General features: G+C 48.6%; 1 protein-coding gene across 1 annotated transcript in view; it reads left to right on the forward strand.

Moving 5' to 3' along the window:
• LOC138491177 (prohibitin-2-like) overlaps nucleotides 1-14,871 on the forward strand; it is a 424,112-nt gene that overhangs the window by 62,813 nt on the left and 346,428 nt on the right. Inside the window, exons 2-3 of the mRNA XM_069617553.1 lie at nucleotides 51-180; nucleotides 2,785-2,869. Of these exons, the coding sequence (XP_069473654.1) occupies nucleotides 51-180; nucleotides 2,785-2,869 (215 nt within the window). The remainder of the gene's footprint in view (nucleotides 1-50; nucleotides 181-2,784; nucleotides 2,870-14,871) is intronic.

The following is a 14,871-nucleotide window of genomic DNA, read 5'->3' on the forward strand; positions in this document are numbered from 1 at the left end:
AAGAGTTCTGAATGTTCATATGCTTATATGTTGTTACTTATGCCTTTCAGTCAATGTTCCAGTTCCTGCGGGACTTCTCTGGTCGCATGTCTGGGAGCCCAAGGGGAGCAGGGACTGGTTTAAAACTTTTACTTGGAGCTGGAGCAGTTGTCTATGGATTAAAGGAGTCCTTCTACACAGGTAAGGTTGGCCCTGTGAAGAGACTTTCAGAATCTATTTATTGTACATTTGCATGGCGTCTATACAACTAAGGTGCTTCCAGGCGCCACAAGTCGGGCGACAAGGAGAAAAACTGTCTTACTAGGCCTTGTGACATTCGACATGCAAGTGCAGAATAGGAAGTGCAAGGGGTGGGGGGTCGGGGAGGAAGTATGGATGAGGGAGGGGAAAGGAGGGGGGCTGGCTAGGCCAGTGCTAAGGGAGCCAAGAGGGTAAGTGCCAGGGGAACAGGGGTAGACTAGGGTGGACCATATTCAGTAGGCTAGTCAGGGAGGGTGCCTGTGGGCAAGTGCTAGTTAAAGGAGGTTTGGTGGGGTGGACTGTTCGAGGAGGGCCTGGCGCAAGGGACCAGTAACCAGTCGCAAGGGCGAGGGGCTTTAGGAAGGAGTGGGAGAGGGGAAGGAGAAAAGGAAGGTCTTGAGGAGTTTCTGGAACTTTAGGCGATCTGGCTCAAGTCACAGAGGGGCTGGGAGGCCATTCCAGAGTTAGGCCCTTAAATGCCCAGGATTTCAAAACTTGCCCTGCAAAATGTCACTTAATCCTGGTGTTGAGAAAAACTAGAAGCATAATTGTTATGCTCATTGGGACCTAATATGTTACTCCGGAGAGTTGTAACACTTTGGTATCAAGAAAGGGGTTTTAGTGTGGCTCTTGAATTTGGGGTATTTATGGCCTCTGATCGTCTGAAATAATTTGTACTGATGTTGTTCATCAGTGATGTGTCCTTACAAATGTAGGTCATTGCCATAAAAGTGATACAATGGTCTTGGTTGCGCAAACATTAGGCTGACAGAGTTGAAAGATTGGCAGTTTAAATCCTAATTGACTGAGTTGGCAAACCAGTCTAGATGTGTGGGACTCGCACAGCAGAATCTCATTTATAGGCTGAAGTGAATGCACTGTTTATTTTTACTGTGGCTGTCTTTGAAAAAACAGTAGTAATCGTGCCCCACCTTGAGTATTTTTTAGGGCATCCTCCCAAGTGTGTGTTCTGCCCCATGACCCGAGCAGACTACTCTGTAATGGGCTGAGAATGTTTGTTTGGCATCGGGTATGCATTGAGTAGGAATTTGCAATTCTTTGCAGTACTTTTGGGGGTCGGGGAGTTGTCAAATTTGCTATTGGTCACTGCAGAGCTCAGTGTTTTGCAGAGATGTCGTTGCTAAGGTAGATATGTTTGTCTCTCACAATCCCTTCTGTAAATGATTTATTAACTTGCACCCACTGGAATTGGAAGGTTGACCCAACAGCCCCGAATAAGTTTCTGTGCCATGTACCCAATGAATGGTAGCTCTAGCAGGGTGAGGCGCAACAGTGCAAGTTACAAGCCAACCACGAAAGTCAGTCCACCTGAATTCTATGCATACCACTTCTTACCCGCCACTATCCAAATATCACTAACCAATGGCTAGTTGCAAATACAAGTTCTGCACCGTAGTTGTAGAATGATGGGACATTTGCCGGGCAGAACGATTAGATCATGAATTGTCTGACCAATAGATATTGGTGGATTTGATATGCACAGATATGTACAAATGTCTTTTGTACCATTGATTTTGATGTATTGGAGGGCTTCTGAACTAGACTATTGTCTGTCTGAAGTAATTAGTCAGTCATGTTAATGTTCTAAGTGTACTGAAGAAATCTCTACCATCTGTTATTGTAATTGGGGTGTCTGCTGGAAACGCGCATTTGGCTTCATTGTCCATTCCGGTAACCAATCCAAGGCTATCCTGAGTGCAGTGAATGGAAGTCAACATTTCATTGTCATCTGCCAAATACTATAGATATTTCAACTTTATAGTGCTATGGAAGGGCCAGGAGTAGGCACTGCTCGATGTCCCCTTTATTACTCTTTTATAATGTCCGCTGAGAGCGGCTTTGTGTAGTGTGGGTGGGGCTATTTAAACATAGCTAGCTCATGGCAACTCGTGCATATATTGTGTTCTGACCCAGATGGTTGGGTCTGAACACCTGCAATCAGTTGAGATTAAGTTGTTGGTAGCTAAAGGTATATGCCTCCTTAAATGTTGCTCCTACAGCATGTGATTAAATCACAAAGTTCAAGAAAGTTGCTACAACTTTGGGTTTTTGCGTATGGTAGGTTATTTTTCCTTGCCTCACAAGGACTTAGAAAGCGGAAAAATGACATTCACTGCTGGGTTACCTAGTGACCTACCTAAATCCAAAAGTCTTCCTTTGTTCACCTCACTCATAGTTTCCCATTGCCCTGACCTGCCTTACTTCACCCCTTAATTCTACAGCATTTTCTCTGGGGGTATTTTTCTGACTGTATTGCTGCTCAGTGAATTGCTTATTGAGGCCTACCTGCTGTTTGGGAAGATTGGGGATGGAGTTGGGAGTACACCTGAATTACTGCATGGTGAGTAACATTCAATCTTGCTCTTGTATGTTTTGTCAGAACAGCACTGGGATGCAAAGAGATGTCCTCTAATGTTGGCCCAGCTTCTGGCCGGGTAATTAAGAAAGAAAAAAGTGGTTGAAAGCTCAATATATGACAGTCTTAAAAACTAGGAGCACTGACATTTTTAAAATCTCTTACAGTGGAAGGTGGCCAGCGAGCAGTGATTTTCAATCGCATTGGTGGTGTAGAGAAGGACACTGTGAAGGCTGAAGGACTTCATTTCAGGTGAGATAGCAAGTGTGGGCTATGCGTTCTAGTACCAGATATTGACAGAGCCAATTGCCTAATGGGGAAAGCAGGGAGGCCACTGTTGCAATTGATTTTTGCCAAACGCGTTAGCAAAACCCAATACCCATCTAGAAAAATCTCATGGTCAGGCACTTCTTTTTAAAAAAAAAAATAATAATAATTTATAAGCATTTATGATTTATAACATGCATAACCCCCAGGACAGCTGCCCCACCTCTTGCTTTGTCCTTAGAACAATTCTTGATATTCCGGGTCTCATCTTCGTGTTCCTTGTGGTCGCCAGTTCTTTCTTAAGGAAGTCCAAAACCATGTCCCAATCGTCCTTAAAGTTTTTCTGTTCTCCTTGAACCACGTAGGTTACCCATTCCAAAGAGACGTAATGCCAAATCTTAGCCAACCGTTCCTGTTCGGTGGGTATCAGTGATTGCTTCCATCTCCGAGCTACCAGAGGTAATGCTGACACACTCAATATCATATACGCATTTCTCTGAGACTTCAATACTAAAACCTCCAAAACATCACCCAACCCCAACATAGTCTCCCTGAACTCTCTGCGTATTCTGGACCCAAATATTTCTCTCATTGCCACATTAATACATTTCCAGAATGGTTTTAAAATGATCCCACCATATGTGCTTCCATGTCCCACTTTCTTTGCAACCCCTCCAACACCTGGACATTTTAGGATAGAAATTCAGTTTCTCAGGAGTCTTTTGCCACTTTACCATACTTTAAAAAAACTTTTTTTTTTTTTTAAACCACATTTCTCGAACTTGAAGTGCTCTCATGTGGTTCGGTATTCTCTGCCACACTTCTTGCTATTGCCCCTCCGGTATAGGGTTATATAAGAAAGGCATGGTATCAAAGTAAGACCAACACAACTGATCACACTTCAAGGGTGTTTGATTAAACTGTAAAATGGGTGAGATAAACGCCTAATCTAAACCTAAATCTAAGATGGGAGCAAGCTACGACCATCAAATAATGAGAATACCGTCCAGGTGGAGTCTAGTCAAATAAAACGGCCTATATTAAGAAACTCATTGCCAATCCTTACCGCTAGGTGACAAAATAGTGTGGGATAATGTTCATAAGAAAAGAAAGAAGTATTCACAAAATGATAAGTCGGAATGTTATGGCCGCGGTCTCCCTTCCCCATGTTTTTAGCACAGGACAAGGCGGACTCTCGAGCACAGCACACTCCTGGGCTTCTCCCGCACAAGCTTACAGTTCCTTTTCTCAGTTTCTGGGCCTTCTGTGCCCAAGTCTCTCATGCAAAGTCTCTTGCTTCAGAGGGCCTGATGAGCCAAAACAAAAATTCCTTCTGTTAACCTTTACATCAGGTGATTACCCTTCACCCTCGGATCCCCCTCAGCCGGTCTCTGATCCTTCTCTCAGTAGTCGGCCTCCCTCAGTCGGGCGTAGACCAACCACTTACTGTGGACATACCTCAGTCGGTTCATGCTTGTCATCCCAATGTTGCTCACTTGGCTTCTTCACAATCTTACTATTGACGTCCCTCAGTCGGGATTACTATCGTCTGTCACTCACAATCTCCTTATTTGTAATATTCAAAAGTCTTAATGTCTTTTTTAAACAACCCCTTCAGTTTGGTAAGGTTCCCCTCATCTGGGCTCAGACCCTGCAAATCACTTTGCAATCCTAAATAGAGACTTCCGAAGGGAGACCTTGTCTCGCTGGGTCACTCGGTTAGTCTACAGCAAGTGCAACAATGTCGCAGTTTGCACAGTGTTCCCCGCTCAGCTGGGCGCAAACACCTGTTTCATAATATCAGAACTTTTGCAATGTGTCAAGGACTTTTGATTGTACAAGGGATTTGGCTTGACCCTTGTATGACCACCTTATACCGTTGTCTTATGCCTATGGCCTCTTGATACTTGTAGTTTCTTTACTTGCAATGTTCAACACAGTCTTTGTTCAGGAGAGGGGTATCAGCCAGAGACCTCCGAATGAGTGCCCATGTGGCACCGGGCCTCTCTATCTCTGGTACCAAGTTTGTTCACAATAGACCTCTGGTCTATTTATCTTCTTGATGTTGTCACTGCAACCTTGAGCCTAGCACATTCTAATTGACTATTCGGTTCTTCCGACTCACTGGCTGTGCTGAACTCGTTAGCGGTTCCTTTGCCGCTGGAGTCAAGGTTGGTACCACAATGGCAACTGCGTCTGCCCCCCCTGTCTATCAGTGGGGTAGGGTTCCATGTACCGCTGAGATCCGTCACACCATTCGCCAGCTGTGATTCCCGGTCTCATGTTTCTTTCATCGTAGACTTCGCGGTTCTAGGTTGAAAAGGGCAAGGGTAACTCCCTCATTGACGTCCTTTCAGGTCTTGCTGCCTTTCTCTTCAGTTTGAATTACCGTCCTGGAATGGCTGCTTCCTCATGCGTTCGGCCTTGCTCAGTGTGCTCTGCCTTTTATCCCTATTGGGAAGAGAAAGAAGTCGGGTGTGTGTGGTTTTGGTAATTTCCTGACTCTGCCTGGCCTCAAAACTGGGACAACCTAGCGGGCGCTTTCGTAGTAAATTATGACCCTCATCCCTGGGGGCGGGGGGGAGTTCCTTGAAAACTCGAAGGGGTGAGAATTGTAAGGTTTGAAAGTAATGGGGAAAAATCTGCAAATTAATAGTTTGGAGGTCTGTCGAAGGAATGACCAGGATTATTGTCGTGAAACAAATGGGGGGGGGGGAGGATTGTGGGAACTGTTTTTTGTCAAAGCTGACTGGGAGTTCAGGAAATGATAATCAGTGGTACGGGGAGAAGAATGACTCGGAGTACTTGGGTCGGCGATGGGGAAAATAGGGTCTTTGGGAGATGCAGTGTCCCACTGCCACAAGGTTTGGGTTCCTAATGGGTTTACAGGATACTTGGGGGTTGTTGGATTCTGGTAAGGGAGATTCATTGGGTGGAATGGATATTGATTTTTGAACAGCATATAAAAGCCTCAGCGACTTCGTCCTCTTCCCTGGTGTAATACCTCGTCTCACCTGGGGTATTCTCCCGAACGTAACCCCATGTTCCCCAACCCAGTTGATCCTCCCTCACTTGTCCTCCCCCAGGGTTGGTATCTTAGAGCGCCAGCCCTTCCCTGGCCACCTGAATAAGGGATTCTTGGGGTCTGCTTGAGAGAATACCCTTAGGTTTATCACAGTTAGTTAAGACGTTTTCCCCATTGTTTCATATACCCCTGGAGCCGGTGTATAGTGAAAGAATCTGTAAGTAGCCTATAAAGTGTTCCGACCTTATGGAGGTCCCCCGAATTTGTAATTAAATATTTTTCAAAGGGGGTAAAGTGCCTTATTGCCGCTTGTTTATTTCCCGTTGCCAACAGCCAATGTCTCAACTGTGAATATCTAAACCTTTCCATTTAGGGCAAATCAAATGGCGGTTTACATTGCAGAAATGGCTTATTCGAGGGGATTGGGTCCTCCGACGTATTCCATATCTGACAGTAATCGCCACAGCTGTGCTGCATTGGAAAATCTGTCTGCGTTCTGTGTCGATGACGTCGATACGCCGCCCTCGAGTACCTCCGCCGACGTCACTGGATGCTATAAGTAGGACGCATGACGCCCGTAGCCTCAGTTCTGTGTTTTCCCTGAACGTGTTCGCTTCGGAGATCTCGGCGCGCCTCGACTCTTTGGAGTTTGTTCTTTCGGTTCTTCAAACCTGTTAGTTTGTGAGACATTTTCGAGATGTCTTCCTCTTCTTCTACCCTGCGTCCAGGCTTCAAGAAGTGTGGGGACTGCGGGTCCAAGATGTCGGTGACTGACTCGCACAACACCTGCCTCTGGTGCCTCGGGGAGACCCATGACACGGATGATTGTGTCGACTGCTAGTCGCTTACGTCCAAAGCCTTGCGGGAGCGCAAGAAGAAACTGTCGGTTGGTAAGGTGTCCAAGCCCCGGATGTCAAGGTCCACGGGTCTTTCGACGGACGATTCGAGGGGCGACTCCGCATCGTCGTCGGAAGTCCAGTGGATCTCGGTCCCGGAGTGGGTCCCGCCACGCCTCTGCCTCTTCGAGGCACTCCCGGAAGCGCCGTCATCGGTTGCCTTCCCCGTCCTCGTCCGAGGACTCCGCCCGTCGGCGGGTCACTTATCCTACCAAGCATGCGACTCCGGAGGAATGGGCTTCCTTCGGTAAGAAAATGCTAGCGATTCTCGAATCGCAGGGCACTGGTCCGTCCGCACCTCTGAGTGGGGTCGGGCGTGATCGAACTAGAGACACCGCTCGTACACCTTCGGGTGGTCAGCATGATTCGCGGGAACAGTCCCGGTCGGACAAGACTCGCTCGAGACTGTGTGTACCTGTGATGTCTTCAAAGAAGACGTCGACGCAGAGGTCGAGGGACTCTCTCGAGGCTGCGCCTCGAGGTAGTCGCCGATGCCATCCGCGCCCAGGCTGTCGAAGGACACGCTCAGGGCTCCGCCCTCGAGGCCTGTGTCGGCGCTGCGTTCGGCATCAATGCCGATTTCCCTCGACGCCTTTCGAGGCTGGTTCGACGGGGGTACCCCGGGGTACGGTGGAACCCCCTAGAAAGGCTCTGGCCAAGCATGGCTTTGTTCCCCATTCTGTGCCCACTTTCCACCATCTTGAGTACATTTCGGAGGTGGATGAGGGTTCTGATGGTATGGTTCCTGATCCGGTGCCAGATGAGATTCTCTCGGGAGATAGTCAGATTGAGGGCCTGGGTCAGTCCCTGCACGACGCCAGGGGTCTGGACACCTCTGCGGAGGTGGAGTTTTGTAGGCCTGAGCCTGGCACCCATGCCGACTCCTCGTACCGGTGCCTTATGTCTAGGGTCACAGAGTACTTGGGGTGGTCTTTTCCCCCAGGGGATTTTCTTCAGGATGACCTCACGGATATCCTTGACCAAGGTCCACCAACTGACCCGTTCCATATGGCTTTACAGAGGAGGGTGGCGGCGGCTTGGACTGCTCCGGAGAGTCTCCCGGTAGTGGGCAAGTCTTTGCTACCATCCCTCCTGATGGGGACGACAAGTGTTTTGATGGTTGGACGAAGAAAGTGTTTTCTTCAGGGGGTATGGCTCTTCAGGCTGCCAACTCTGTATGTGCCTTGTCCTATTTTATGCACTCTGTGGAACTGTGGTTCCTTAGCGGCTGAACATATTCCCAAAGGGGACGAACGGGATGGTTTTCTTGCTATGGTCCAGGACGGCAAGGATGACCTGTGTGAGGCCGTGCAGTCTGGTTTGGACATGGCAGATTGCGTCAGCTGGTCCATGGCGGCAAGCACCATAATACCCAGGTTTGCGTGGTTGCGCAAGTTGCGGTTTGCTCCTGATGTGCAGGCCCGGCTCCTCAACATGCCCTTTGATGGTGTCCATCTTTTTGGCAGCAAGGCTGACGAGAGCCTTGAGAGGTTGCAGACCTCCAAAGCTGCAGCAAAGTCGTTGGGCGCTGCAGCTCGCCAACCTCCGCCTTTTTCTCCTAGGGGACAGCAGTGGAGGGGAGGTTCCTTTCGTTATTACTCATCCTTTGGTAAAGCGAGAGGAGCTGACAGTCAAAGGGGCCACCGTAGGAATGCCAGAGGTGGAAAGCAAAGTACTCGAGGTGCCAAGGCCGCTCGGGCAGTTGCCTCCTTGCCCTCAGGCAATGCCACAGCCGCTTCAGCTCAGTCATGAGGCCATGTCCCATGGTTCTCCAGTTGGGGGAAGGCTGGCGCAGCATCTTGTCGAATGGCGTGCCATTACTTCAGATGTGTGGGTTCTGGAGATCATAAGCCCACGGCTACTGTCTTCCTTTCGGCAGATACCTCGTGACAATCCACCTGGGAACCTCTCTTTGAAGAGTCCGGATCCGAACCTTGTGTAGAAGGTTCAAGCCCTGCTGGAGAAAAACACAATAGAACTGGTGCCTGTAGCGGAGCGGAACAAGGGATGCTATTCCCCTTATTTTTTGATTTCCAAGAAAGATGGGGGATTGAGGCCCATCATGGACTTGCGCGGTTTGAACAAACTCCTCAGGAAGGACAAGTTCAAGATGGTTACTCTTTCTGAAGTCCTCAAGGCCCTTCAACTTCAGGACTGGTTGGTGTGTCTCGACCTCAAGGACGCTTATTTTCATGTGCCGATCCATCCACAGCACAAGAAGCATCTGAGGTTCGCGGTTGGCGACTCGCACTTTCAGTTTCGGGTCCTGCCGTTCGGATTGACCTCCGCCCGAGGGTCTTCACCAAGCTCATGGTAGTGGTGGCAGCGCATCTCAGGAAAGGGGGATTCGCGTCTACCCCTACCTGGACGATTGGTTGATCAGGGCGCGCTCTCCCGAGCAAGTCCTGGATCATCTGTCCGTCACCTGCCACTCCCTCCACAAGCCTGGCTTCTCCCTCAACTTAAAGAAGTCCCATTTGACACCAACGCAGAGGCTCCAGTACATCGGAGCAGTGCTCGACACGTCCCTGGGGCAGTGTTTTCCTCCCCAGGTGAGGGCTCATCACATTCAGCAGATGGCGCTAAAGTTTAAACATGCCCAGAGTCTCCCTGCGTTCGAGTTCTTGAGATTGCTCAGCCTCATGGCATCCTGCATTCTTCTGGTGCCAGATGCCAGGTTGCGGATGAGATCTTTGCAATGGGCACTCAAGCTCCAGTGGTCTCAGTCCTCTGGCAGGATGTCGGATCCCGTTCAGGTGCCGCCCTCGGTCGCCCAGGACCGTCTGTGGTGGGCCGTCGCAGGGAATCTGATGAAGGGGGCTGCATTTTGGCTACCCTGGCCGGAGGTGTCAATCATGACTGACGCATCCCTCACGGGATGGGGAGCTCATGCCAACGAGTTGACAGTCAGCGGTCGTTGGTATCCGTCGGAGTCCAGACTCCATATCAATCTGTTGGAGCTGAGGGCAGTCAGGCTTGCCCTGAAGGCTTTTCTGCCGACTGTGCGTGGAAAGAATGCCCTGATCCTGACAGCCAACACATTGGCCATACACTACCTCAACAAAAAAGGGGGGAGGGCAGAGTCTCTTCCTCTGTGCAGGGAGGCGATGCAGCTCTGGTTCTGGGCAATCCAGCAGGAAGTTTCGATCTCGGCAGTTCATTTGGCCGGAGATGAAAAACGACGGATGCTCTGAGCAGGCAGAGCGCGATCTCTTTGGGGGACCCCTCAAGTGGATCTCTTTGCCTCCAGTGTCAACCGGAAGTGCAGCAGGTTCTGCTCGTGGGAATTTCCTCCAAAAGGAGCCTTAGGAGACTTGTTCGTGGTGGAGTGGTCATTCCCACTGCTGTACGCGTTTCCTCCAGTCCCTGTCATCCCGCAAGTGCTGCGGAGGTTCAGTTCCCGGATGATCCGCATTGCTCCGGCATGGTACCCGGACCTTCTCGACTTGTCCATCTGCCCTCCACGTCTTCTTCCCTACCGAGACGATCTGCTCTCACGGGAGGGTGGTGGATGGGGGGAGGGAATGGAAATCAGGTTCTCCATCCAGAGGTCCGATCCCTCAACCTTCATGCTTGGTTTCTGAAAGGTTGAGGTCTAAGGATTGGGACCTCCCTGAAGACGTGATGGGGGTGTTGCTTTCGGCCAGAAAGCCCACAACAAAGTCCCTGTACCGTTGCCATTGGAGAAAGTTCTCCAACTGGTGCAGGGTTAAGAATGTGGATCCGTTTTCATGTGACATTCCTATGGTTCTGTCTTTTTTGCTCTCTTTAGCCCCCAGGGGCTTGAAAGTGGGTACCGTTAAAGGTTACCTGGTGGCGCTGTCCATATTTAAGGGCTTGTCTGAAGAGTGTTCTTTTTTTTAAATCCCTTTTAATTTCTCAGTTTCTAAAAGGGCTCACTAATGTGTTCCATCCATCACCTTTCCAGGTGCCCGTTTGAGATTTGAACCCTGTTCTCAAGTTTTTGATGGGTGCTCCGTTTGAGCCTTTGCATTCTTGCCCTTTGAGACTGTTAACTCTTAAAACAGTATTTTTGGTTACGGTCACGTCCGCTCGCAGAGTGAGTTACAGGCACTTTCAGTTAAGCCACCCTTCACTGTATTTCATAAGGACAGGGTTGTCCTTAGAGTTCGTCCTTCCTTTCTTCCGAAGGTGGGGTCAGAATTTCATTTAGGCCAGAAGGTTATTCTTCTGGCGTTTTATCCTCCTCCGCATCCTGGTAAGGAAGAGGAGAGGCTCCATAGGCTGGCTCCTAGGAGAGCTTTAAGCTTTTATATTTCACGCATGTCCCTGGTCAGACTGGACAATCGACTCTTTATTGGTTACACTGGAAGGTGTTTGGGACAAGCGGTTACTAAGCAGACTTTGTCTCACTGGATTATTCTGGCAATTTCTGAATGTTACCGCTTGGCGGGAAGGACCCGCCTGGCGGCTTGCGTGCCCATTCTACCAGGGGTATGGCTGCCTCTACTGCTCTACAGAGCGGTGTTCCTATTCGTAACATCTGTGATGCAGCCACCTGGGCTTCGGTCCATACATTTGTACATCACTCCTCCCTCCATTCTATCTGTGGCCAGGATCTGGCCTTTGGCAAGGCGGTCCTTTACTCCGCAATTTGATTGGGCATTCTAAATTTCTGTATTCTAAATTCTTTTCCCACCTCATTGCGTTGGTACTGCTTTGGGAGACTGTCATAGATATAGAATACGTCGGAGGACCCAATCCCCTCGAAGAACAAGTTACTTTCTTACCTGGTAACGTTCTTTTGATGGGATGGTCTGACGGCGTATTCCATACCGCTCCCTGCCTTCCCCGCTACAGAATTTCTTATGCGATTGCAGTTTACGCCTCCGCAAGGCTTTGTGTGGTCAGACTGGCAGAAGATTGGTGCCACACATTCTGGGAAAAAACTACAACTGAGGCTACAGGCGTCGTGCGTCCTACTAATAACATCCAGTGACGTTGGCCGTCGGAGGTCCTCGAGGGCGGCGTATTGACGTCCTCGACGCAGATGCCGAAAGATTTTCCGAAGCAGCACAGCTGTGGTGATTACTGTCATAGATATGGAATACGTCGTCAGACCATCCCATCGAAAGAACGTTACCAGGTAAGAGTAACTTGTTCATCTCTTGGCCTTCCACCATATCCCCCATCTTCTGGCACCCTGCCTCTTCCCAACATCTGAACGCATCCCTCTCTAACCCAGGTGCGAACTGCGGATTACGAAATGAGAGTAAATGGAGAGGGTAATGTTGTATCCTTCTCGCCATACTACCTAGTCTCATATGTCACCCATCAATGCCATTAGTTTGCTTTTATACATGTAAAGGGGTGGATCAACCTTCGGACACCAGTGAACTTCTCCTAAGGGCCTAGCGACCGCAGCTTGATTCATCCATACCCATATTTTTCCCTTCTTTCCCCAAACCAGTCCCGTATTATCTGCAGTTGAGCCACTTTATAATGGATTTAAAATGTTGGGGCCCCCATTCCTCCTATTGTGACGGCTGCCATCAATACCTTCCAAGGTACCCTTGGTCTTTTCCCATTCCATATGAAATTCCTCCCAAATTTATTTAGTTATTTAAAAAATGCCAAAGGGTCAGCTATTGGCAAGGCTTGGGAATAAAACACCCTCTGGAGGACAACCATTTTAATTATATCAATCCTACCTATCCATGAAATTAATAATGGATTACGCTCCTCCAACCACTCTTTAATGGAATCCAATAACGTGGGATAATTAGCCTGGCATATAGACTCCATGGAGTCGGTTATTTTCACTCCCAGATATTTCAGCCCTTTCAATGTCCTCTGATAATGACCCAAATCTACAGGCCTTTCCGTGGAGAGAGCTCGCCCTTGTATAATTGATTTCTGATTTGTGAATATTGATCTTCAATACTGCTACTTCTCCAAATGTATGAAGTGCTGTAGTTCGTCCCGGTAGTGAGTCAATGAAGTCCTTTGCTGTGACAAGTAAGTCATCGGCACATGCCATCACCTTATGTTACCTCCGGACAGTATCCCCCTAATGTTCTTCTCATTGCGATTCTTTGATGAAAGTGATTCCAAATGTATCGAGTACAGGAGCAGGGACTAAGGGCACCCTTGTTTCGTGTCGCAAGATTTAATTCCCTGTGAGATATACCCATTAATAGCCTATCGGAGTCTGATAATTAGCCTGAACCATGCACAAAAAACTAGGGCCAAACCCCAAAGCCTCCATAGTATCAAATGCTTTTTCAGCGTCTGGAGCTAATATCCCTGCCACCAATCCAGATTTGTTTACTTTCTCAAGCAAATGACCCGCCCTTCGTATATATTATCAAAAGTTTGTCTTCCCTCACCAAAACCCACTTGAACAGGTTGGTAGTGTGGTAGAGCAGCCAGGCTTATCTCAAGAGGGCTCAGTGTGAGCTGTAGAGTGGTTACACAAAGATTCAGTAACAAGTATTCAAACAAACACCTAAACCCAAGGCTTCTTGATAAAACAATGATTTATTTACCGGTCAGTTGATTCAGCCTTCTTTAGAAGGGAGCAATATAATGGCAACACACAAATACCTTCTAAATACACACTTGGTTCCTAAATCAGCAAGCACCCATTTGGGATGCCACACAGACGCTGCCTACACCCTCAGGTGACATCAATAGTTAAGAGACTGTGGACATTGATATGTTACGGTTGGCATTTAGAATAGCACTGAGATGTGTTAAAGGAAATGTTATTAAGAACAAGCAAGAGATCATAAATATTCTTAAGCAGGCAAATACGTTTCAACCCTCCCCAATGTGAGGGGAGAGATGATTCTTTCAGTGAAGCAGGCTAGGCCAAAGTCAATAAGCAAATGTCTATGTAGCTGAAACACTTCTTGCAGGTAAGTAAGAAAAGTCTTTGCACAATGTTTTAGAAGTCTTTAGTTAAGAAGAATCAATATAGGGCCACACGCTGTTAGGCTTGTGAAGAGTAGAAGCAAATCTACAACGATGTAAGTTCTTTTAGACTTTAAAGTACCTTTTTGTTAGAAGAAAATGCAGCAGATGACTTCTGTTCCTGTGCAGCTCTGCAGATCCTGGTGTTCCTGGGCCTCAGTTGTGGGGATAAGAGGGAGGACTTCTATGGACTCCTGCACTGCAATGGGACGGTTAGCGACAGCAACCGGCAATCTTCAAACTAGTGGAAATTAGGTCCTTCAGCTCCTCGCGTCTACCGCAAACAGCACCACTGCAGTTCCTGGCTGTCGAGATGGGCTTTTCTTGCATCTGGGGTCCAGCACTCTGAAGTGGCTCAGGCTCGGTTAGTTCTGCTTCCTGGCACTCCGGAGGATCTTCCTGGAGATCTCGACCAGCTTCAAAGCAACGTGCAGAAACTGGTGTTCCTCTCCCTGACGTTTCGGTATCCAGCAGGCAACTCTGTGGATATTCAACCAGCTCCAAGAAGGATGTCTAGGTGCTTACTTTGGATTGGTCCCACCAACTTAAAGGGAGAAATTGTCCTTGCAGGGCCTTCTCTGTTGATACGAATTTGGAGTTTCAGCACAGCGGCAGGGCTTCACAGCGCAAACCAGCGGTCCAAGAGTTGCAGCAGGCATCCTCTTCAAGTTCTTCTCCGGATTCCTTCGTCCAGTGGTTGACTGCCTTCCAAGCCAAAAAGCTTTGCCTTTTTATGCAGGTTTCTCCCATTCCTTCCAGCCTGGCTGTCAATCACCCAGCAGGGTGTCTGTCCTTGCCGGACAACCAGCTGGCCAATCGCTTAGGAGTGCAATCCTGTCTCCTACTCTTAGGAGACTAAGCACAGGGAGTTTCGGACACCTCCCTCACTTCCTGCCCCCACCAGACACTTTGGAGCCAGAGGCGGGCTTCACTCGTGAATCCCCCCAAAGACAAAACGAACAAAGGGACCAAACCTGGTTTGGCGCGCTGAGTAAATTTCAAAAAGGTCCTTGCCGCAAAGAAATGGCGCAAAAAGACCGGGCCATTTTGACAGAAGTGGCACCAATGGTGCTTTACTGCAGCTATGAACGCAGCTCGCTGTAAAGACACCAGAGTAGTAAAAAGTAAAC

This window comes from Ambystoma mexicanum, chromosome 10 (assembly GCF_040938575.1).
Source record: "Ambystoma mexicanum isolate Mex_15411 chromosome 10, UKY_AmexF1_1, whole genome shotgun sequence".
NCBI lineage: Eukaryota > Metazoa > Chordata > Amphibia > Caudata > Ambystomatidae > Ambystoma > Ambystoma mexicanum.